The sequence below is a fragment of the Sciurus vulgaris genome (assembly GCF_902686455.1).
Source record: "Sciurus vulgaris genome assembly, chromosome: 7".
NCBI classification, from domain to species: Eukaryota; Metazoa; Chordata; class Mammalia; order Rodentia; family Sciuridae; genus Sciurus; species Sciurus vulgaris.
Window position 1 is genome coordinate 52738166 of NC_136467.1, and position 25951 is coordinate 52764116.

Consider the following 25951-nt stretch of genomic DNA (forward strand, 5'->3'; position numbering starts at 1 on the left):
CCACTAGCAGAAAGAAGAATCATTAAGCTAGAAAGAATGGTGAGGCTCCTCTGTGACTTGTGCAGAGCTTTAGGTTTGGTGGGTGGGGCATCTGAAGCCCAGACAGGCTGCTTAAGCATCACTAATCACTCAGAGTGGAGGAAGTGAAGAAGTTTCTGACAGAAACCCCATCCCTTAAAGAATACAGAGGAAAGACTGGACTGCCTGAATGCCAATACAAACCCTAAGTCGAAACCAGAACTACTACATGGAAACTAGGGGGCAAGGCCCTTTGTATACCAGAAATTGACATAATAAGCATTTCACAATTATAAAAATGCTATATCCACTTTCGTTGGCACACAGATATCCCGTAGAGCATATTTCAATGGACAGAGTTTCATTGCTTCAGTTCAGAAAATATCTTTCTTTGATGGCTTTGAAGGAGGTTTTAATTTCCGAACATTACAACCAAATGGATTACTGTTCTATTATGCTTCAGGGGTAAGTGTTTGTTTTTCCCTTAGTAAACTTCTTTGTGATAGCTGTTTAAACTGCAATCAAATTTTTATTAAAAGTAAGTTACTATTCAGATTTTGACATACATAGACACATGCAGAATGTCACATTTCAGGCACTATAAAATATTATGCTTTGTACATCAGGGGTTCTTAATCTGAGATTCATGGACCCATCCCTTAGGAGAGAATTCAAGGAGTCTGTGGACTTGGAGATGGATGGAAAAAATTATATATTTATTTTCTGTAGCTAAAATATGTCATTCTTCAATTATGATCATGGCAACAAGCCACAGTAGTGTTAGCAGTATCTGTGACTTTGTCATTAAAAGAAATCACAAATAATTTTGTTTCACATTACAATTGTGACAGATATCTCTGTAATTTTTGCTCATGGCTACTTCCGAATTATAAAAATAATTAGGTCTTCTATTAGATCCTATTATTTAATACCTTAATGAAGAAGTGTGTACATATGTATTACCATAACAGATTTATTGCTTAAAAATTTTGAAGACTATTTAAATATAGTTGGTTTCCCTTCTTCCTGAATATTCTGTCTTTAAAACATTATTTTATAAAGGACTCCATATGTATAACCAAACTCCCAAAAGGATTCATGGCACAAAAAGGAAATGTTAAGAACCTCTGTATGTTATGAAGAAATACATCTGTGATTTAATTTATAATAGAAAAGAACATACACACTTCCCTGGTTTTGAATTTTAATACACTTGGACTTAGCTTATAAAGATGTTATTTCAAGTATAGAATTAAAATGCATACAGGTTTGGTGACTCTAGGATCAAACTGATATATCTCAGAGGTTGTCACACTAATATATACATGAATGCTCCAGATCAGAATTTTTGAGAGCAACTTCATATCTGTCACATTCACATTCAATTTAATTTAATTAGGTAGCATCTGTGAGAATTTTTTGAAAGAACTTTATAGGACTTGTGCCCCAAACCTGCCTCATATTACCCTGATTAGTTAAAAAGTAGGCGTTTTTTTAATCCACAAAAAGTAGTCTGTTTTCAATAGAACTCAAGGAAACTGCATTGAAAGTTGACAGGAGTTGGTGCCCATATAAGGAAAGAGAAGCAAGATTACTGCTTACCAATATTTTAAGACAAGCAATAGGCAACTTCAGAAAGAAGTAACTTGTGCTTTTTGAAATTTCTCTTCTGCCTCTATAAGTTAAAAAAAAGTGAAGCATTTAAAAAGCCAGACTAGCAACTTAACTCTGACCTTATCTTCTAGCTACATCCTCAAGGAGATTCAAATATTGCCTTTTCGAAAGAAGTTAAATGAGACTGATGATCGAGTAGAAATGTGTGAGTTAGGAAGATGACTAGGACAACTCTCAGCATTAAAAAAATATCACCAACATTTTCAGTTCAAATTATAGGAGTATCTTTTTTCCACTGAAACATATCTAATTTTGTAAGCCACACTAATACAAAAGTGGGATTTTTGTTGTGATTCATTGAAATTGTTGTGCCAGAAATTCCCTGCACACTCTGTATTCCTTTAGCAGTTCTTTTAAGTAAATGTTGAAAATGTGCCCATTTTGGGGTGTCCCTGCCCTCCCTACTTAAAAACCTGTGCTTGCATTTCAGTCCGATGTGTTTTCCATTTCACTGGATAATGGTACTGTCACCATGAATGTCAAGGGCATCAAAGTTCAGTCAGCAGATAAGCAGTACAATGATGGGCTGTCCCACTTCATCATAACCTCTGTCTCACCAACAAGGTATAGACGCTCACCTAATGTTCTTCCTACCATATGTCTTTATTTGTAGGACATGATTCTGTCAAATGTCACTGTGAATAATAGGTTATTCTATTGCCTTTCTAGTGTTTAAAAAAAAGGTGAAAGGAACAAGTTTGGGTTTTTTTCTCTTTAAAAAAAAAATGCTATTACTTTTCAAGACCTGACAAATAAATCACTGTGAAATTACTTAACAAAAATATAAAGGATTTTTCCCCAATAAAATGAACAGTTACAGTCTTCTTGAGGGCAGTACCTGCTCATACTGAATGGACTGCAGTGTGTTGTACCTAGAAAGAACTCAGCAAATATTGGTCACCAAAATTAAATTTTAAATTTTAAATTGACCAATTGAGGATGCCACATTTGTGGCCACATTTTAAAAGTTCTGGCTTAACTTTAAATTGCATAATCCTGTATTTATTTTTCATAATAAGAAAACTTTGAAACAGGAAATAAACCTCTGTTGTAGACTGCTGCTTGTCTGTGTCCACTTCTGTTCTTCTCATGTCCACCCACCAAAGTAAACATTAATAGGTGTTTTCTAGACTCCATTTCCAATAAAGACAAAACCACCCAATGTACTTTGCAATGAGAATGACCTCCCACAACTGTGATTAAGTGATCTCCATGAGGCATGTTCTTTTTCTTCACCAAAAAAAATAATGGAAATGATCAGTTATCTGATCTTCTTGCTCTAGGAGTTTAAATTCCAATGGTTTGGAGGAGGGGGTTTGCATACAGAACTATTCAACTATTTTATCCTGGGCCTCATGAAAAACCTGGCATCCCTTTGTTTTTTTCATTCATCAGATGTTCCATTTCAGTTCCATGAGAAAACCTGCTTATTTAAGTAGAGAGGAAATCAAGGTAAAACAGTAACTGCATGCTGTGTAAAGAAGCTTCTTCTTTTGCAGATATGAACTGGTAGTAGATAAGAACAGACTTGGGAATAAGAATCCTACCAAAGGGAAAGCAGAACACACTCAAGCAACTGAAAAGAAGTTTTACTTCGGTGGCTCTCCCATCAGTCCCCAGTATGCTAACTTCACTGGCTGTATAAGTAATGCCTACTTTACCAGGTATAATATTTTCATTACCAATAAATCTATACAATTGATTTTAAAAGATCAAGATATTAGTGCAAATATTACACTTAACGCTGAGAAATGTGAAATTGATCAGAGGCACTAAAGGGCAATACTTAAGAGCTTATATGTACTTGAGCAAATGACATACTTGGATTTATGTGTAGGTTTTTGGGGTTTTTTGGGTTTTTTGCCTTATAATTTCTGTATAACTGTGACTAACTAAGGCTTCATTTCTTCACCTGCAAAATGGAGATAATAATAGTACTTTTTTGGTAGGCTTATCATGCCAAATAAATGAGATAATACACATAAAGCACCAGGCACAGCACCCGTTATACAACAATCTATAAATATTAGATGCAATTGTTTTGCACTTATTAGTAAAGGTGTACCATAGAGTAATATGCCAAAACCCTTGTTCAAAGTTTAATAAAGTCTTGATTTAATGCATGACTTAAAATGAAGCCATTAATCTAGGCCCTTAACAAAGACAATAGAAGTTCCTCAAGTACAAAAACAAGCAGAGGAGACTTTAGTTCAGACTAAGAAACACAGAGGTGGTTATCAGAGTATAAGGGAAAAGATGTTCATCCATCAGAGATCCCAGACACATTGTTAATAATTAATTGCTCAAATGATAATTTCAAGGATTCTTGTTAAGATAGTAACAGGTAAGGACCCATCACACACAAAAACTTTTTTTTTTTTTAATTGTCAGAGTTCTTTGACTGTCATAGCTTTCATGATATAATTCTGAACAATATTTTTTAAGTTAATTTTTCCTCTGTTGCAAATACAGGTTGGATAGAGATGTGGAGGTCGAGGATTTCCAGCGGTATTCTGAAAAGGTTCACACTTCTCTTTATGAGTGTCCCATTGAGTCTTCACCATTGTTTCTATTTCACAAAAAAGGAAAAAATTCCTCAAAGCCTAAAGCAAGCCAGAATAAAAAGGTAAAAGATAATGCTGTGCAAATTTTCCCCTGCCCTCATATCCCATGCATGCAACTCTTGACATGGTTGCTTTATAGGATTTACTCTAGTTTGCAACTGTGTACATATGAAAGATAGAATTTTTGCAGTATCAGATACTCCAGTTTACTAGCTTTGTTTACTCTATTCTTGTTCCCTAAAAACATGTCCAATCAGCTGTTTCCTAATAGCTCCAACTACTTTTCAATGCAATGGTTAAAATAGTTTTGTTCTTGCCTGGCACAGTGGTGCATGCCTGTAATCTCAGCAGTTCAGGAGGCTGAGCCAGGAGGATTTCTAGTTCAAAGCCAGCCTCAGCAAAAGCAAGGCACTAAGCAACTCAGTGAGATCCTGTCTCTAAATAAAGTACAAAAGTAAAGCTGAGGATGTAGCTGAGTGGCCAAGTACCCCTGAGTTCAATCCCTGGTACCCCACCCAAAATTGTTCTGTTCTTAATAATTTGCATGTATAATATTTATTGTTTAGTACCATTTTTCTCTAGTATCATTTACTTTCATAAAATAATCTCAGACTTTTGTCACAATTATGCAAATTATTAAAGTCTGTGATCTTACCATTTCCCCCTCCTTCCTTGGCATTTGCTTTCATAACCATTCATGTGCACAAGTTATCTATGATATCTACCAGACCTCATCAAAATCTTAAGTTTTAAAATTCCATTCTCCATTCTTTCTCATTCATTTAGATGCAGGCTATTTACCTTTGTTACAAATGAAATCCTAATCCCTTCTCATTCTTCCAGTATGACACTTTTCATGGTCTAATTTTAACAATACACTCAGGTATCAGTGCTTCCATGCTGACCCAAGCCATTATCATCTCTCACCCTCCAAACAGATTTCCTCACTTCTGCCTTGTTCCTGAGAGTCTACTCTCAATATGACAGTCAATCCCATATAAATATAAACTCCTCTCATATCACTCCTCTGCATTCATGGTAAAAGCCCAAGTACCTACAATTCATAAGAGGCTCAGTGTGATCCATGCCCCTTTCCCTCTCTGAGTCCCTCTCCTCCCACTTGCCCACCTCACTTGCTCTTCTGGCCACACCAGTCTCTTGACTATTACTAAAATAGGCCATATGCACTCCTACCTTAGGATCTGTATTCAAGTTTTCTTTCTGTCTAGACCATTCTTCCCCCAAATATCTAAATGAACAACTTATAGGATCAAGAGACTCCTGACTACCCATTTGTTACCACAGCAGGCCTCCTGCAACCTACCAGCACTACTGATCTCCTCTACCTTTTCTATTTGTTCTTTTTTCCATAGTGAAGAATATAGCTACCACACTTAATGTAGTACATGAAGCTTGCTAAAATATAGCTTTAATAGCTACTAAGAAAAACCTGTGGCCTCTAATTTAAATTTTTTTCAAGGATTAAAGTGTTGAGATTATAATAATTTATTTTTGCAATCACTTCCTGATATTCTATTTTATGCAATGTTATAATTCATTTAACCACTAATAGACTCTCAGTTGTTTCCAGTTCTCTACTTTTATAGGTAAACATTCTTAAACATAAATCTTTGAGCACATTGCTGAATAAATATTTAGGATAGATTCCAGGAGGTAGAATTACTAGATTTAGGCAAATTACCTTCCAAAAAGCTAACACTGATTTATATTTCCCCATAGGTACTTGAGAATATGTGTCTTAACAACTATATTCCAGACTTACATTTTTTCATAGTTTGTATGTCTCAAATTTAATTGGGGGTAACAATTTCTCATTTAGTTTGTAATATAATAATGAGTATTTTATGTACTGTAGTAGACATCATTATGTCTACTACATAATGACTAGCCAATCAGTGTCTTCTCCAAGAACAGTTTCTTTACCCACAGGGTAAGTACTGTGTTTTAGGGATGTGACCTCACCTCCCTGAATATGGATATTAAACCAGTGCAGATCATGTGAACTAAGCTGGACTTGAGATTCTCTTCCTTGGGAACTTAGAACCTAGAGAGCCTAGCCTGAGCATGATTAAATAGAAAACCTACAAACTTGAGAGCTCTATGTTGATTGGACACAGAGAAAGAAAGCTGCTTTCTAGAAATAATGAGAAGTGAGAAGTTGTCCTGCAGAGAAAGCAGGACACTCTGAAAAACAAAGCTGACATACCAGAAACCTCCAGAAAAGGAATGCCTTGGTTCTTCTTAGCTTTCCAATTCCTGTTTCTGGCCCCTGGTAGGATCCTGCTATGCTGTCTTATCTTGATTTGTGTAAGATAGTACCATATCCCTCTTTTTCTTCAGTAGCTCAACTAGCTTGCTCTTATCTCACACACAGACCCTCCCTCCAAATTAAAAAAAAAAAAAATCTTGCTAAACTGAACTTGGTACAAGTAGGATTGTATCTAACAGGCCGTCAGAGAAAAAAAATATACTGTTAAATTATAAGTTAAAGGGCTGGGGTTGTGGCTCAGTGGTAGAGCGCTTGCCTAGCATGTGTGAGGCACTGGGTTCGATTCTCAGCACCACATATAAATTAATGAATAAAGGTAATCAACAACTGAAAAAAATAGTTTAAAAAAATTATAAGTTAAAGTCATTGGAATTTAGTGATAATCCCCACACATAACTGTGTTAAATGGAATCTTTGTATTTTATAGCAGTGATGTATTTAGTTATAACTTCTCTTTTTGATTAGTATTAAAAGCATTCAGGCACAAGTTACAAGTCTCTGGCTACCATGTAGCAAGACACCAGAGTTTATTCATTTTTGCAGTGAACAAAAGACAGGTAGTACTTAGTCTATACATTCCCACTTTGAGGCAGAGTAAGGAAGGCTAGTCAGTTGAGACACCATGGTCCGAAAAGCCTCATGGTTTGCTGAGCCTCTGGAATCTAATTCACCATTGCACTATTCGTAGGGCTAAGTGAATGTACTAACTGAGAGAGAGTGAGATCCTGTCCACCAAAACAGAGAGAATAGGGAGCACCCAGAGTTGGAGAAAGTCCACAACCCCTACCAAACCAAACTCTTACCCCTACCCTCCAAGTCCTGTGAAAGCTTGTCAAGGCTGGGCCCCTCAATGAAACAAAGATGGTCATATTTCCCTAAAAGATTCTACTAGGATTAGAATACAGCATACGGTATGGAAATTTTTTCTCAAGATACATAGAGGGAAAAAGTCTCCCTGTAGCCCCACTTCATCTTATTCTGCAATTTACGGCTTAGAACTATAGCTGTTTTATGTAGGTGAGGGCCTGAACCAGAAGCTGTTGATAACTGGGTAGGTTTCTTCCATCCCAGAGAGAAACCTTGCTTCTGTAGCAGTGAATCAGTTTCTGAGCTCTGATGGCTGTTAGCAAGGGAAGAGAGGAAAGTGGAACCAGATGGGCTTTTCTTCAGGATGTGTGAGTCTGTGAGCCCCCATCTCCCTTTCTCCAACATAACCACCACTCCAAGAGTCTTCACTGCCCAAACCCCACTGGAGGAACTATTGTTCCAGGGTAAAGTTACTGGCATGGCTCATCTGCCCTTTAATTTACCTGCCAGCATAACGAAATTTCAAGAATAATTCTGAGATTTGGCTGGAACCCTGAATTTTTTGGAGGTGTTAACTTTTGCTCATATGAGATTAGGCATTTTATTATCACTCTGTTCCAATCTGCAGTATATCTTCCAGAAATTTCACATTACTTTGTTCTGCTAGTGAAAACCCTCCTAGATTTCCAGAACAGCTGTAGATTTATTTTTATGTGGATAGTTTGTCGAACATTTCAATGGGAATTGAAATGGGATGGGGGAATGAAATGTGCATAAAATTGTCTTTTCTTTTCTAACCCTCTCCTCCTGTTTCTTGCTCTGTTCTCCAGTCCTCCGGAGGACAAACATTCACTCTCCTGTCAGGCTGCAGGCTATCTTTCTGAGTGGGTCACAGCTGGCCATTCCCTGCTTTTAAAACCTTTGTGCCTCCTTATCACCTAAGAAACAAAACTCAACTGTTAGCACCTAATGTCCTTTATATCTAGCACCAACTTGTCTTCCAATTGCTAATTATATGCCTGTTTCTCCAAACTGATTTTCAGTTCTTTAAAAAAACACAATCATTTCTCACCTATTTCCCACCATGCACTGCCCATGGAAGACATGCCAAAACAATGAGTTCTTTCCTCTCCACTTTGGCCACCTGATAATAAATATTTGCATGAATAAGTGAATAAATGATTAAACAATTGAATTTATTTACATTTACTTTTATTTTGCTTCAGAAATTAATCGTTAAATATTGGCCTATAATTTTAAGACTTTACATTTTAACATCAGCAGTACAATTTGAAGAGCATAATATAATGTTTAAGTTGTTCTGTATTTATTCTGTCGCATAAGATTTTTGCCCCATATCCTATCACCGCAAATATTCTTAGGTATTTTAAAGATGTTGCTAAATAGCTTAACTTTTTTACATAGCATGTATAAATAATAATAATGTGTGTTAAAGTGATATTGTGGCCTACATAAGGATTTTAGTTAATTTTTCTCAGGGTTATTTTATTGCCCACTTTTCTAGTTTCACTATTATTTGGGATGTGTGCTTAATTTAAATTACAGTTATCTCTATAGCTTCAATTTAACTCTGCTTTACTGTCACAAACTCAAATTTTGCGTTCATTAACATGGTATGTTTTTGTTGTTACTGCTGTAGCTACTGCCATCATTTGCTTATGGTGTAGGAGGAGAGAAGAGAGGCGCCTCCTAGTTCATGAATGAAAAATGCATAAATAATGCCTACTTTATTACCTTATTATTAATACTAATGGTGAGGACATCACAATGTTTGCTGCTAGCATACCACATTTATCCCTTAATTTGATTTATTCCCTATTTTTATAGGGAGAGAAAAGTAAAGATGCACCTTCATGGGATCCTGCTGGCCTGAAGTTTGTAGAGCAGAATGTTCCTAGAGACTCTCTTTGTCACCTTTCCAACAGCCCTAGAGCAATAGAGCATGCCTATCAATATGGAGGGACAGCCAACAGCCGCCAAGAGTTTGAACACTTAAAAGGAGATTTTGGTGAAAAGTAAAGTAACACACTATGCTTCCGGAAACTTAATGTCATACTCCATCCTTGTTTGGCACTTATTATCTTTTTTCCTATGATCTTTCCTATCTTCCACCTTAATCCTATTATCATCAAAAAGTGTTCTAAAATCTTTCCAAGGAATTATGTTCTCTATGACTTTTCTTCCCAAATGTAAGATACATTAAAGAGCATTCACCCAGGAGTTTACAATGTTTGATCAAAAAGAAAAGAATCAAGGACAGGATAATGGGGCAAGTTTCAAATGACTCACCATCTAACCTTGCTATCATCTTACTCCCCCACACAAATTGTCTTCACATTGTAAATGGGAATGCACCTGAATTGCTAGGTTAATAAGGAAAACACTGAAAATACAAATACATTTGTATGTCTATGGCCCTCCATCTGCCTCAAACCCATCACTTCTTCCCAGTGTTCCACAACTATTTACTATTGTTGAAAATCAATTTTTATAGCTTTAATAACAAATATTTTTATTATATACTTCAATCAAAGAGTCATACCAGGAAATGCATCCAATAATAAACTTCTAAATCTTTTTAATTTGTTCCTTACCTAATAGGTAGAATCAGCATTTTGTATTCTTCAGGAAGAATTTAGAATTAATGAAACTAGAAGTTATGAAGTTTATTTTATTTATAAAATAAAAACTGATAACTATATCTTATACAAACTTGAAACTACTAGAAAATTTTCTTTTTACACGTATATTTCTACACACAGGGGTGAATGCTTTTAAAATATGATATCCATTGATTCATTTTTACTGGGAAAAATTTTAATCTGTAATTTAGATAGTACACAAATAATATTACTCCTATAAAAATTTCTACATGCATATTGATTAATCACTAGTATTTTATCCATACAGATAAACTTCTTTAAAATAGAATTTTTACAAGTTGTAACCATATTGTCAATCAGACCCTTTACTAAGACAACATTTCCATAGATGTGAAGTGTATCACTATTGTATGATGAAGTAGGGAAGAATTTACAGTTTTGAACTAACCACATTACCCAATATTTATTCATAAAACTAACAGACAGCAGTAATGCTGCTTGGGCTAGCTAGAACGGCTGTTTATTTATTCTTCCTCGTGCTGTATTACTTTTAGGAGTGAAAGATTATCCACAGTTTTACAAATGGTAAGGTTTTTCTTTTCATTTACCAGATCTCAGTTTTCCATAAGTCTGAAAACTCGTTCCTCCCATGGTATGATTTTCTACGTCTCCGATCAAGAAGAGAATGACTTCATGACCTTATTCTTGGCCCATGGTCGCTTGGTTTTCATGTTTAATGTTGGCCACAAGAAACTGAAGATTAGAAGCCAGGAGAAATACAATGATGGATCATGGCATGATGTAAGTTGAAGGCAGAGAATAGCATTAATGGCAAATATCCACCACTGTCCAAGGGATTGACTGTGATACTCGACTATTGGTCTCTAGAAATAGCCATTTTAAAATTCTGCTGCTGTACACTCAGAGTTCAATTTCAAAAATTTATTAATTCCTCATAAAAATCTTTAAACATACTTTTTAAAGGAAAACAAATAAGTATAATTATCTTAACCAAATATTCAGTAGCCAATATAAATAGAAGCTTGGTTTCTAATAATTCCACTTGAGTTTTTTCTCACTGTTCTTAATTTCAACAATTATTATTGAATATCTTTATAGGCTAAGCTGTGGAAGACACTAAGTGAGTAAATCTGTAAATTAGGCTACAGAGAGGGAACACATAATATTAGAAGAAATCAGTGGGTATATAAAGGAAAGAATCAGCAAAGCAAGATGCATTATAATTAGTTACAATAATTTTTAGAGGGAGCTGGTTAACTGAAAAGAGCTTCACACAGATCTCTGCTAAATGTAAATGGGAACTAAGCCTGTAGCTTTAAATCATTCTATCTAGGATCAGAAAATATACAGAGCACTTCCTCTAACTGAAGTGGTGAAGCCAAGATGAGCCAGAAAAACATACCCATGTATGTATAAAGCAAGGACTAGAGATAATCCACAAAACAGAATAAAATAATGAGGTTTCTGACATTCCAAAAACTAGATAGCCAGAAGTCTACTAAGCAGAGGAAAAGATAAAACTCCTGACCTTCAGAGAAGTGACCACCTTTTTATGAACTTTCTGAAGATTTCCCATGGCATTTCAAATTCAGAATTGGGAGGAGAGATAAACCAGCCTTTTCCCCCATCTTGGGATTTACCTAAGATATGCTATTTTTCTTCTCTCCATCCAGGTAATATTTGTTCGGGAAAAGAGCAGTGGTCGACTGATCATTGATGGTCTTCGAGTCCTAGAAGAAAGTCTTCCTCCTTCTGGAGCTGCCTGGAAAATCAAGGGTCCCATATATTTGGGAGGAGTGGCTCCAGGAAGGGCTGTGAAAAACGTCCAGGTAAGCCATACGAGGAAAAGTCAAGTCATTGACCTTTAGAACTGAAAGGTCACTTCATCCAGGCCCGCCTGTCACACACAAGGAAACTAACATAGTTGTTTCCTAAAATTGTAGTTTTGCTGAAGTTGGAACATCAAAATGAGTATTGCCCCACAGGCAATCTGCCTGCCCTGGGACATTACAAAGTCAGGAGTGACCTCTTGATTTTAAAGTAGACGTGAGATGAAAAGTTTCAGAAGTATAAATTATCACAAAAATCATATCTTATGGGGAATCTTATTTATTGATCAAATACCTATATTTTTAATATAAAGAGATACCCAAACCAGAAAGCAAGTCATTCCATTACATTATTGTGATATTCCATTATATTATTTTAAAAATGTTTCAAGTCATTATGTAAACTACAATTCCATTTTTGTTTCTTAACACATATTCACACATGGAATTTGTAAATGTGCAAATAATATGAAATGAGAAAGTAAGCAGTATTTTTCATAGTTTAAAAATTAAAATATTGCATCTCTTTTAATAAAAATTAAAATATTGCTAAAAAATATTTAGCAATAAAAGGACTGAATTGAAGCATTAAATTTTAGTTAACATAAATTTGTAAAATGTAAAAATTTCCGTAACTTAAACCCTATAAACTAGTGTTATAAAATACAAAATTCCAGTCTCCAAAAACCAGTTAAAAATCAACTCCTCAGAAAACTATTTATTGTTTGGGTAGTTAAAATAATTAAGGAATTATTTGCTTTCTCTCAAGATTCAAATTCTCATTTTTCTTCCCTATGGTATATCTGTGAGTATTGAGAAAATGGATTTTAAGATATGTTGTCTTCTTTCAGATTAACTCAGTCTACAGTTTCAGTGGTTGTCTCAGCAATCTCCAGCTCAATGGGGCCTCCATCACCTCTGCTTCTCAGACATTTAGTGTGACCCCTTGTTTTGAAGGTCCAATGGAAACAGGAACTTATTTTTCAACAGAAGGAGGATATGTGGTTCTAGGTAACATGACTTCTGTGGCTACAATGTGGTTTGTCCTCACCTAAACTCATGTTAAGGCTTGGTCTCCAATGCAACAGTGTTGAGAGGTATTAGAACCTTTAAGAGATGATTAGGTCATTAAGAAAAATTAATACTTTTCTCATGGGGTGAGTTCTCACCCACCAGGGACTGAATTGGTTATGGCCAGTGGTTCTCACCCTCTTGTTCACAAACCCATTTGCCTTTTGCACATAGGGATGCTTGCCCTTGCCTTTCCATTTCTGCTATGTTCTGGAACTTTCCAGCCTCCAGAACTGTAAGCCCAAAAACCTCTTTTATTTATAAATCACTCCATCTTAGCTATTGTTATAACAGAAAATGGACTAAATTAAATATGCAGTTCCCACCCATTTGTTCTCCCTTCCCAGAGCTTTTGCACGGCTGCCATCTTCTGAATGCTGGCCACCTTGACATCTTTAGAACTTCCTATACTGTTCCATGACCTGATTTATGTTGACTCTTGGTTACCTTGTCTTGAAAGTCTTCCTCTGCACACTCTTAACATGAACCATTGTTCCCACTAAATAAAATTCCACTTTCTTCCTTTGCCTTGCAACACTAGCAGACCAAACTATCCTTCAGATATCTTATTTCTGGATTTTTATTCTTCTCAGTCATTACTCTCTTGCTTATTCATTCAGTAGTTTTTATTGTGTGCCCCCTGCATGGCAGTCCCTTTGCCAGAAGATGGAATTTAATCATTTTTATAAAAAGTAAAATACTAGCAAACCATACACAATCACCATTCAATCCATTCCCACAAACAACCACTGGATCTGAGGAAGATACCAGAAAAGTGCTGGGATTGAGGATAGGAGAAGATATAAAAGCACACGTCCCCTACTTCCAAGGCACTTAGGTATTCAGAAACTCCTGAAGAAAGAGTATATATGCAGCAAGTATGCTTTCTTAAGCTACCACAGTGTTCAAGAAAATAACCAGCAGTAATCTTTCCCCTCGTCTGGCTCTTAAATTTTTCTTTCCTTCCCTGTCCCACCCTGTTGTATTCCTACTAAAATACTTGTCCTTACATTTCTTAGCCCTTCATTGAATTTCAGTGAGAAATCTAAAGGTATGGGCAGTTTGAAATGCATAAGTTAAATGTACAAGTTACGTTCTTTTCCATGAACGTCAATAGCAGAAACATTATTAAAGTGATTTATAAAGAGATAGATTAAGCAGACACTATGATGCCCAGGTTTGCAATGAACCTCTTGGAGTGCACACAGCTATTCTTAATAAAAATTGTCTTGGTTCATCACAATAACAGCTCCTAAATACTTTAACTACTCTCATTTTCTCCTCTGAAAAGTTCTGCAGTACCTGTTAGTTCTTTAAGAATTATTTTAAAATACAGATCTGATCAAGTCATCTCCCTTGATAAGTGTCTACAAAACAAAGACTAACTTCCATCCTTGAGCACTGGAACTCTTTCAGGTGTGGTTCCCCACTTGTCATACCTGCTTCTGCCCTTGCAGGGACCGTCCAGCCACATTGGGCTTTACTGTCCACATATTCCAGCCTCTGTACCTGGGTACAGACTCCCTCCTCTGCCCAGATTACCCTGTCCTCCTTCTCGCTCCTCAAATAGTAAATGGTGCTGCTCGTTGGAATTCATTTCTCTTCCCCTGAACTTCCATAGCACATAGAGTATTTTTAGTGTGCTGGCCCCACCTCCATGCTGCACAACAAGAGTGATGTGTTTCTTATCTTAGTCCCTTACAGAGTTTTCTGTAGTGTTGGAAAATAACCTTTTCTACTTACCTGTTGAGAAATACATGAAATTTTTGAAACTAGATGCAAAAATATATAATTATAAAATCACACCATAGTTAAAAATGTTTCTGTTCTTGAAGTTTATAGTATTTCTCTCTGCAGATGAGTCTTTTAATATCGGATTGAAATTTGAAATTGCATTTGAAGTTCGTCCCAGAAGCAATTCTGGAACGCTTGTCCATGGCCACAGTGTCAATGGGGAGTACCTAAATGTTCACATGAAAAATGGGCAGGTAATGTTTTGTTTTTAAATTTGTCTATCTCATTTAACCTTGCATTCTGACCTAAAGCAGATTTATTTCACAGAATCATTTTATCAATCAATAAAAATAGGAAAGCTGTAACATGAAATTTAAATGTGGGAAACATTGGGATTCACATGATGTGTTGGGACTGATTTGATTAGAACAAAGAGTCAGGAAATTATGGCAAAGTTATAAAAAAAAAAAAAAAGATCACCAATCACAGCACAGAGTTTTAACCAAACAATTAGAAATTTTTCAGCAAATTAAAGCAAAAAACATACCAATTATCAAAATCAACAACACAAAAACATCTATCTTCCTTTATATCTACATTTGTCACATAATGTATACCAAAGATGCATGTACATATATCTAGGAATATGTATTATTCGCAATTACTATAAATTTTAAAATTCTGCCACAATTAAACACCACTTTCACCCTAAAATACTACTACTATTCATGAAGGTATTTAAGTAAATATTAAAGGAAAGGTATATTTTCATTATGCCTCTCAAACTTAATGTAACTGATTTTTATTTGGATTCTAGTATATTTTATTAAACCATATAACAATAGAATTTCTCCTGACATGGTACTAACTACATGTCAAGTACTGTTCAAGATGCTTTGCATGAATTTACTCATTTAATCCCCCCAATATCTTTAGGCTGTCGGTAATACTCTTATTTTACAAAGAGAAAACTGATGCAGACAGTAAGTTAGAAGGGAGTTAGGCATTCTGGCTTCAAGGTCGATGATCTTCATCAATATTTTAACCTTCTTTGTACAACACATTCTATCTTTAGAAATTAAAGGAATTTACTCTATTGTACTTTCTATCACTCCTCTCTCCCAGTCTTCTCTCCCCAGTGTTGTTTTGCTCTCTCTCCAAGAAGCATCCCAGTTTAAACTATTTCTATTGCCTACCAAAGAGTGACCCCTTGTGTTCAAATAGCAAAGTTACTCGTGCGGATATTTGTTAAGAGTATTGTTTCCCTGGGTGGATTTTTATTAAAGTATTGTTTCCCTCTGGTAGATTATCTAAGAAATTAATCTTTACCATGACAAGGAGAAATTAAACTAAATTATATAATTTGCCTGTCTTATGTAGGTCATAGTGAAAGTCAACAATGGCATCAGAGACTTTTCTACCTCAGTAACACCCAAGCAGAGTCTCTGTGATGGCAGATGGCACAGAATAACAGGTGAGAAAATCTAGGTGTCCTGGGTTTCCTTTACAAAGGTGAGCATGCACACTCACTGAGAAATGATGGCCTGGCAGAACTTATAATTTATATGATATGCATGATGATGGATGATAATCCAAATGTGGCCAAGAAAAAAGAATAGAGTATTATTATACTAAAATGTGTATACACGTGATTTGAAATATAAATGTTGCCAAAATAGTGGCTTTATTAACATAATGAGTAACTTATGAAGCAAAAAAGTAGCACAAGAGTATCCTAAATATTCTACCTTTTGAAGGAAGATGTTACAGTGATTGCTATTAGACATCATTAGACATAATTGATGTCTTTAATGATAGAGGAGAAAGTGTAAGGTTTTATTCTAGAATAAATAAGTCATTGCTGTGATAAATTCTCTTATTCTCTTTGTGTGAAAATTACTCACTCTAGTGCCACTTATGACCAGTCTTTGCCCTGTATTTCAGTTATTAGAGATTCAAATGTGGTTCAGCTGGATGTTGACTCTGAAGTGAACCATGTGGTTGGACCCCTGAATCCAAAACCAGTTGATCACAGGGAGCCTGTGTTTGTTGGAGGTGTTCCAGGTAAGCATTTCTTAAAACTAGTTTCCAAATCCAAAAAAATAATAAGTTCTCATGATTGTCATTATGGTATTATGAGCCCTGTTTTTTCATAATTCACCTAATAACTCAAAGAATTTTATGTACAGTTTCCTCTAATAGGAAAAGCATATGGAAAATTGTGATTTCTTATCCAAATAGCACATAAGAACTAATGTTGTAGCCAACAGATATTACTCACATCTGGATGTATTTGCTTATTTTTTTCTCTCTTTTAAGTATCCTACATACACACAAACGCACACACAGTGAAACATACTATACTATCCCTAACACAAAGAAAACTCATTTTCTAATAATACTGCTCTAAGATTTGAGAACTTTGAGGATTAAAATTTTGCTATTAATTGTTCCCCTTATATAATAGGAAAAAATGTGGAGTTCCACCCAACCCCATCCTGGATTAGTCTAAATCGTGAAAACAGCTGCAGACCATAAGTTATATTGTTCTTATGTAGTGACATTCCCTAGGAGAGGCTCCCAGCTGCAGTTCTATAAACATCATCATTAACATCACTGCTGTCATCTGCCAAGAATGGTATATAATCCAGGACAGTGATAAGGGAACACTTAGGGACCTCCCACAATTGTTTTAAACCTCTAGAGCAGAGATCATGTTCTTAAGTTGAATGTGATTGTTGTTTTTACACATTTCACTGACTTAAAAAAAAAACTGAAAGCTGTAACTCAGTAGAGGAATACAAGAGATATATTATCTAAGCTTCTGCATCTGGAATTTGGTGAAGATTTGAATAGTCCTAACTAGATTGTTTTAAATTTACCTATGTCAAGGCAGCCAGTGCTTTAAGAGAATGAAAAAGCATAGATTAAATTAAGCATCTTACCTTGGACCCCCCAAAAATAGTAGCAATTAAGTACTCCTCTCCTTTGAAATGCAAACATTTCAAATGCCAGTTTTAATGATGATAGTAAATCAGGGATCAAAAGAAATATTGAAGACCCTTTCTTTCACTTCCCTACCCCCTCCCATTGCCATTCCCTAGTTCTGTCCTCCTGCTTCTGGCTTTGGTTCTGAAAGGATTTCTGGCAAAGGCCACTACTTCACTTTATGCAGAGCAGTGTGGAAAATGTCTCACAGCTGTTCTTATATTTCTGCGTATTGCTTCCTTCCTAAAAGTTACAATATAGTTTAAAATATTTCCCATGCTCCCAAGCGGCCACAGGATCAAATTCAGCATAGCATGCAAGGTCTCTAATCGTCTCCCCATTTTTTCTCTACCTCTGGGATCTCCCCATACCTTCTGGGACTTGAAGTTTCTTAAATGTTCAATGATGCTCTTTGCTCCAGGTCTTTGCATAAGTACCTAGGGCACAGTTTCTGGAAAATATTGTTCTTCCTCTAGTACCTTTACAGAGAACAGCTTCTCCCACTCCTCCCCAACCTAATACCTTACTGACCTTTAGGATTCAGTTTGGACACATGCCCCTTCTCCTGAGGATGTGTATGCATACCACTTTTGTAGCCTTATCACAGAATGTTGTCAAAGCTAAACAGTACTCCCCTTGCTGGCAAGGAACATGACTTCACTCAACACACGATCCTTATTGAGGGTCTACTAAGCACAGTGCTGTTCCCCCAGGAGGTGGACAAAATAAGCATGACCTTCCATCCTGGAAGTTACAGTATTTGTTCTTCCCTTTGTACCCAAAATGCTTACCCCATTCATTGGAACAAATATTTCTCTTTGATTTTTGTTGGTTTGTTTTTAGAGTCTGATCCTAGCATCACACACTGCTATTATTAAGCTCCACAGAGTGGGTGGGCAAGATGTACCTAATATCAAATTCAGCCCATCCAAAACATATAAATAGCAAATTTTAGCTAATGAGCCAACACACAGGAACTAGTGGACTAGGGGCTTCTAACAACCATCCCACTGCAACAATGCAGCTTTTAATTCTCTCTAGGAATGATGCCAGCAAGCATAGAACAAAAGCAATTATAATTTAAGCTGAATGTAATTAATATCATTTTGAGCTACTCCAGATTAATTCCATCAAAATCACATCAGAAACCAGGGCATTAAAGAGGATAACTAAAGGAATTGAGGATAAATAAAACCCCTATGTACCCTGAATTCTCTTGAAATCCAAGTCACTCATACCACTCTGAACTCTAGTAACTCATTATTTCTATCACTAAAAAACTAATGAATAAAATTCATAAAACTGTTATACCAAAATAGTCATTATGTGATAATTTAAAAATTAAAATTAAAAGTTAGAAAAGAGTTTTAAGTTAATGGAGCCCACACATGGGTCTAACCATTCACTCCTCTTTTCTGCATTCTTTATATAGTCACGGGAAATTGGGAACATTCCCTCTTAAAAAACATGCGTTGACTCTACTAACCAATTACTTTGGGTCCTGAGGAACCTTTCCATCACTACTTATGATTAATTGTGTGGTATGTTATGAAAATTATAATTGCTGTATCAATTATTCCTTCCAGATGATTTCCTCCATGAACCAAAGGGTGGAAAGATTAGGCAGAATCAAAACCCATGTTCTAAATAGACTCTCCAAAATGTGGGCCAAAGCATTAGATGTTTCTACTCCTTATAATCTTTCCTATTCACTCATATTAATTCTGATGAAGTATACTAGCAGACTTGAAGCATATATATATATATATATATATGTGTGTGTGTGTGTGATTATATATATATATATGATTATACTAATCTTGAGACAAATAAAGGGAATTGATCTCTCAGGCCTCTTCCAAATCTAAAACTCAATGATTATCATTGTAAATATGAATGCTATTTCTGTGATTTATTTTCAGCACACAACTTCAGCACATTCTAACTCTTCATTGCTGAGAAAATTTATTACAGCTGCTTGAGGTTTAATTTGTTGTCCTGTTTTATGTTCTTTCCTGAGTTACTGATTTCTAAGTGTTTTCCATCTTTTACCTGCTATTGCTCATATAGTTGTTTGTACATAATTAGCTTTGACTAAATGGATTTTAATTTCATGACATTTCTAAGTTCTCTAAATTGCTTTAAATTATATTGCTTCTATCATCCCAACACATTTAACTGTGTCTGTACCATTAATAAACATAAGGCTTCTTCTATCTCTAAGATAAGGAGTGAGAGTCCCCCTGGCATACCACAGGGCACCTGTGCTCACACAAAAACTAGTCTAGTTATCACTACCCTATTTATAGTTCTTAAGCCCTGAGCTCAGAAAAAAATTAAATTTTAGTTTATTTGAATTCATTATTTTCTCATTATATTCCATGAGCTTGGCAAAAAAATAGCTTGAAGGTGAAGAGTAATGAGATGAATTAACATTATGTCCAAAAGTAGTGTGGAATCTAAAATTTCTTTTCCCCTTCTCAAAATAGCACAGAAAATAATTGAAGCCCAGGTGAAATTAACTCCAAAAAGCATAGGCAGATTATGAAAATTCAATGCTGAAGTTTTGTGTAAATGGTAAACTTTGGCCTTGGAAGATAGCTACAATATACACAGAAATTTGATTATATAAAACCTGGCAAAATAATAAAATTACCATATGTTCATATTACTTCAGAAGCAGATGATGTTCCTGAGAGTCAATCCTAACTATATTCCCTTGTTGATATGCAAATCATTCTGATGATATAACAATTATTATTTATATCCTGTACCAGGAGGTAATATTTGGGCTTAGAATGCCTCCATTGCTAATTTTGCTTTCTTTCTCTTTCAGAGTCACTACTGACACCACGGTTGGCCCCTGGAAAACCCTTCACAGGCTGCATCCGCCACTTTGTGATTGATGGGCGCCCAGTGAGCTTCAGTAAAGCAGCCCTGGTCAGCGGTGCTGTGAGCATCAACTCTTGTCCAGCAGCCTGACACAACTGGGCACAGTTCCCCAGCATACAGAGTTCTTTAGAGCACTGAAATAAACAGAGCCAGCCAAGAGGATCAGCAACTTTTCCTCCTAATGGAAGTTCTCATCTAGTTGAATGGGATTAAATGAATCATCAGGAACTGGAGGCTTCTTACTTCTCATTTGGACTCTTATATTGGATCCCAAATGTCTACAGTGGACAACAATTGTATGGGTGATAAACTTGCTTGTATTGAGGGCACACATAATTCCTGCTAGTGAAGTGACTGTTCCTGTCTCTAATAAAAGGGATTCTAAATAAACACTGGCACACATTTTTAAAGTGCAGCTATATTCTCAGATTCATCATTTTTTCAGGAAAAATAACTTTCAATCTATACCAAAATATCTTTGTCCCAATCTACCTTTTTATTTTTAAAAGCTTTAATGATTTATATATGATCTAAAATGAGATGAGAGATTTGCCTTTCTCCCTTTTACTTGATCTATCAACATAAGAATATTTTAGTTTTATAGCTGCAAAATGGCAGAATAATTTTTTCTAAATAAGAATAAAGGAATTTAATGGCTAATCCTCCCCCCCAAAAAATGGCTAATTCCCTAAAAGAAAAATAAAATTGTACATGAAGGAAGGCTCCTGTAGGATATTATTACTATTATTTTGTGTTGGCATCACCGAGGGACAGTACAGCAGAGATGACAAAAATTGTAAAATTCAACTCAAAACCATAAAAGTCCTTTTATTAAAAGTTTTTCTTTCACATGCCTGCAACTCAACCAGTCTTATTTCTAAAATTTTATAATCTTTTTTCTAAGCATCTGTTAATAAAGTCTAGAAAAGAAAAACAGATTGAATAACTGCTGGAATATTAAATTACAGAAACTGGAATAAAAGAATTACAAGTGAAAGGAAAAACAACTCTAAAGACAGAATGAGAGAAGACAGGCCCCACAATCAGTAAGATAAGAAGGAATGATTATTGAGGAAAATTGATATGAAATATTTTGAGGAATTACCAAATGGAGCAAAAACAATCTCCAAGCTTGAAAGGAATACATTCATACTTGTGTGCACGCACACACACACAGACCTATTTATATTGCTCCACTACTTTTCAATGTCAGGTACATAAAGATAACTGACAATATTGATGAAAATAGCTAATATCTGTTTGGAGAGGGCTTACTGTCAGCTACCATGATAAGCTAAACTAAACCTCATTGTTTCATGTGTTCATCACATTAATCATGCATGAGACAACATTTGCAGCTCAGGTCCCCTGTCCACTGGCATTCAGCTAGACCTAGCGTGCAGGATTCAAAACAAGTCTGCCTGCCTCCAGTAGCAGTGTAAGTGCAAGAGGAAGGAAGAATGCTTCCCTGTCTGCCTTCAGGCTGACCAGAGACTGGCCTCTAAAGCTGAGGTCACAGAAACAAATGCCAGCAGAGCCAGGTACCACGAAGGAGTGAAGCTGATGGAGGAAAAAATCTTGAGGGCACAGGTTGTGACTCATCAGCAGGTGGTTAATTTTTGCCATAAAAGAATACATGTCCGGAAGGGCCAGAATTTCCAAAAGAAGGTGGAAATGTGAAAGTTGGGCGATTTGAAATAGCCTGATTATTCAATTGATAATTAAAAGAACTGCAACCACAAAGAGGAAATACATGCAGATTAAACAAAACCTCCTGAGAGACATTTGTGTCTTTTGTCCTGAAGACTTGAATCAAAGAGTCTGGAGCAGTAACTGAACCAGTACTTAAAAAACTGAATTCTTGGGCTGCTTTTATGGCTCAGTGGTGGAGCACTTGCCTAGCATATGTGAGGCACTGGGTTTGATCCTCGGCACCACATAAAAATAAATTTTAAAAATGTATTGTGTTCATCTACAACTAGTAAAAAAAAATTTAAACTGAACTCTATTTCCTCCATCAGACCTAAGCAGTCAGATATAGTTCTGAAAAAAATCTACCATTTTTTTTTTTCCAAAAGATTTTCCTGAGTCATCCTAGAGGAATACTGTATCCCCTCATTCTCAGCAGTGACACAAAAGAAACTAAACCAGCCAAGTTGCAGACCTTGTCAGGACCTCCAACAGGCATGCACAGACTCACATACACATGGACCAAAACCATGAAAACTCTTCTACCTACTCTATAATTAAAAAGCCAACTTGTCAGAGTTAGTCTTTCACACTTATTCTCACAAATGAGATCATCTCTTGACCCATAAACCTCTTAAAAACTGCAGAGTGACCTTCTAAAACTGAACTTACCATTTAAAAGTACTTGAATCAGTTCTTATATGAGACCACATCCTTCCAGTTTCTGTCTAAGGTGAAAGAAACTTTTTTTTTTCCTTTTAGTTAAGCATAGCATATCAGTACTTCACACAGAAAAAATATAGGTTAAGTGCTCATAGTAATTTCGACCAATTGTTCATAGCTCCTGACAATTCAGTAACCCTTCAAAAAAGAAGAGGTCCTACGATACCCCTGGCTTGAAGAATATTTGTGCCTGTGCTCCCCGCTCCTCCTTTCACGACCACAACTCCCTGGACAAGAAGGGAATCATCCTGTGGCTTCCCAGTAAAGCAACATTCCACTGCCTGTATGAAAAGATGAACATGAACAATTGGATATTTTCTCTTGAAATTTTCACTTGGAAAACAAAAGAAAAATCAGGTTCTTAGCAAGAAAAGCTGAAGCCAAAGGATCCTATCTGAAAATATGGTTTTAAATGCTTACCATTTATAGATACACACTTAAAAAAAATAAAAGGAAAAATCTTGGCATTTTCCATTCTCTGGGCCAGAATGATATATCCACCTGCCCTTTGTCCAATAATAACCACATCAGTTCTCAACCTAGAATTTATAAGGAGGTACCTCAAAGGACAGTGAAATGTATTTCTTCCAGGTCCCCTATTTCCTTGCATTTAACAGGGATGTTCAAGGGAGAGGTTAGATCCTTGCTTGAGATGTTTATTTTTTTTCTAATGAGAGAATTTAATGCCTTAATTCTAAGTACTATTTTAGCTACAACCCAAGCATTTTGATACATTATGTTTATTTTCTTTCAATTCAAAGTACTTTGTAATCTCCTCCTGTCGTTTCCTCTTTTATTCATGGGTTATTTACAAACATACCATTTGATAGTCCAATATTTGGAGATTCTCCAGGAATTTTTGTTGTTGGTTTCTAATTTAATTCTACTATAGCACATACTTTGAATACTCCACATAAACTCTGAATACCTCTCAATCTCTCAAGACTATTTTGTGGTCCACAATATGTTCTACTAGTAAATTTTCCATGTGAACTTGAAAATATTATGCAATATTGTTACTAGGTGGAGTGTTCTTTATTGACTGAATAACATCTCCATCCTTACTGATTTCATTTTCTTGTTCTGCCAATTGAAAACTCCTATTATAAATGTGGAGTTATTTTAATTGCATCTGTTTTTGCTTCATGAGGTTTGAAGCTCTGCATAAATGTTCAAAATTGATATATACTCTTGTTGTCTGACTCCTTTATCAGTTTGGATTGTCCTTCTTTATCCTACTAAAATTCCTTGCTATGAAATATTCTGGCCTATTATTAATAGCAGCTACTCCAACTTTCTTTTGACTAAAGTTCATGGGGCAAACTTTTTATTCTTTTATATTTTTAATTTATCTGGGTCTTAGTATTTAAAATGGGTTCACGTAGACAACTTCAAGTTTCATCCTCTTTTGTAGCCAATCTGACAAATTCAGTCTTGTAATTGAAGTTTAGAACTTCTGTGATAAATGCAAAATATTGAAATGATACAGTTTAAATCTATTATATGTGTTCTTTTTCTCTTCTTTTCTTTCTTTAGGATTAATACTTATTTTATTTAATCTCCACTGTATAGTAACTCTACTTATTATTGTTTTTAGGGATAACTCAAGTTTATAACTTACATATTTACTTTACCATAGTCTATCTTCAAATACTATTGGGCCATTTTATACACTTATTTATAAAAGTAAACTTTCAGTTTTCTTTCCCTCTTGTTGCTATTATTATCATACATTATTTTTATGTAAGTTATCTTTGCTGCCATTTTCCTTTTGGTTCCCTAATGTTTTAAAATGAGGAAATGGCTTATAAATTTACCCACATCTTTTCCATCTCTTGCGCTCTTTCTGTAGATCTAAATTTCTATTTAGCACCATTTCTGTCAAAAAAATTCTTCAAATCTCTTTTAGTGCAAATCTACTAAAGTCTCAGCATTTGTCTGGCTAAAATGTCTTGTCTATTTTCATTTTTGAAAGATATTGCAAACATTGTTTCATTGCCTTCTTGAATACATGTTTTCTGATGAAAAATGTGCTCTCATTTTGTTCCTCTGGGTCATTCACTGATCAATTATAAGATTTTATCTTTACAGACTATATTTTGAAAAAATAAAAAATAAAAAGGTATATTCACAAACAATAGAAATAATCAATCCAAAAAACTAAATTCTTCTAGAGAGATAGAATATTTTTACATTTTCTTTAAGAACACGCTATACCAGCACATTAAATACCATGGAGAGTAAAAATTTTTAAAAAAAAGATTTTATCTTTAATTATGGTATATCACTGTTTTGTTTCTTCCATGTTTCTTCTCCTATAAGGGAGTTAGTTAAGCTGCTTACACCTGCCAGTTTATAGTTTTCATCATATTTGGAAAACTTCTGCCCCTTATTTTTTCAAATATTTGTTTATCTTCAGGGAAACTTTCTTGCATATATTAAGAGTGCTTGATGATGAAACACAAAAATTTATGCTATTTTATTCATTCATTTTTTTTTTTGTAACATTACATTTTGGATAATTTGGACAGCTATGTCTTTAAGTTCATTAATATTTTAACTTCCATTATCTAGTCTCTTATTCCTATTCAGTGTGTATTTTTTATTTCAGATATTTTCATTCTATAGTTCTACTTAGGTCCTTTCTAAAACTTCCATATTGTGTCTTCACATCCACTACTTGAACATGAGTGAGTGTATTTATGATAGCTTGTATATTAAGCTATCATAATTTAATCATTCTGAGTATTTTTCTACTGACTGAAGATTCTCCTGACTATGGATTATATTTTCTTTTCTTTTTTGCTTGCCCATTAATTTTTTATTAGATGCTGATCATTATGGATTTTATATATTTGGTGATGGATTTCATCTTAGTTCTTTAAATTTTGAGTTTCCCCCCACTTGGATACAGTTAAGATATTTGGAATCAGTCTTATCTTTTCAAGTCTTGTTCTTAGCATTGTTAGAGACGGTTCAGAGCAGCCTTCCCCATCATCTTCCCAAGTCCACTCCCATCCCACTCTG

At 35.3% G+C, this 25951-nt stretch overlaps 1 protein-coding gene across 3 annotated transcripts in view; it reads left to right on the plus strand.

The window, feature by feature from the left end:
- Window positions 1–20902, plus strand: part of LAMA4 (laminin subunit alpha 4) — a 135356-nt gene extending 114454 nt beyond the window's left edge. For all 3 annotated transcript variants that reach the window (XM_079149110.1, XM_079149112.1, XM_079149111.1), the window contains 12 exons: window positions 346–483; window positions 2123–2256; window positions 3192–3356; window positions 4165–4318; window positions 9202–9389; window positions 10589–10778; window positions 11672–11827; window positions 12679–12838; window positions 14756–14886; window positions 16013–16106; window positions 16577–16696; window positions 20457–20902. In XM_079149110.1, the coding sequence (XP_079005236.1) occupies window positions 346–483; window positions 2123–2256; window positions 3192–3356; window positions 4165–4318; window positions 9202–9389; window positions 10589–10778; window positions 11672–11827; window positions 12679–12838; window positions 14756–14886; window positions 16013–16106; window positions 16577–16696; window positions 20457–20602 (1776 nt within the window). In that variant the 3' untranslated portion in view covers window positions 20603–20902. The remainder of the gene's footprint in view (window positions 1–345; window positions 484–2122; window positions 2257–3191; window positions 3357–4164; window positions 4319–9201; window positions 9390–10588; window positions 10779–11671; window positions 11828–12678; window positions 12839–14755; window positions 14887–16012; window positions 16107–16576; window positions 16697–20456) is intronic.
- Window positions 20903–25951: the final 5049 nt, after the last annotated feature.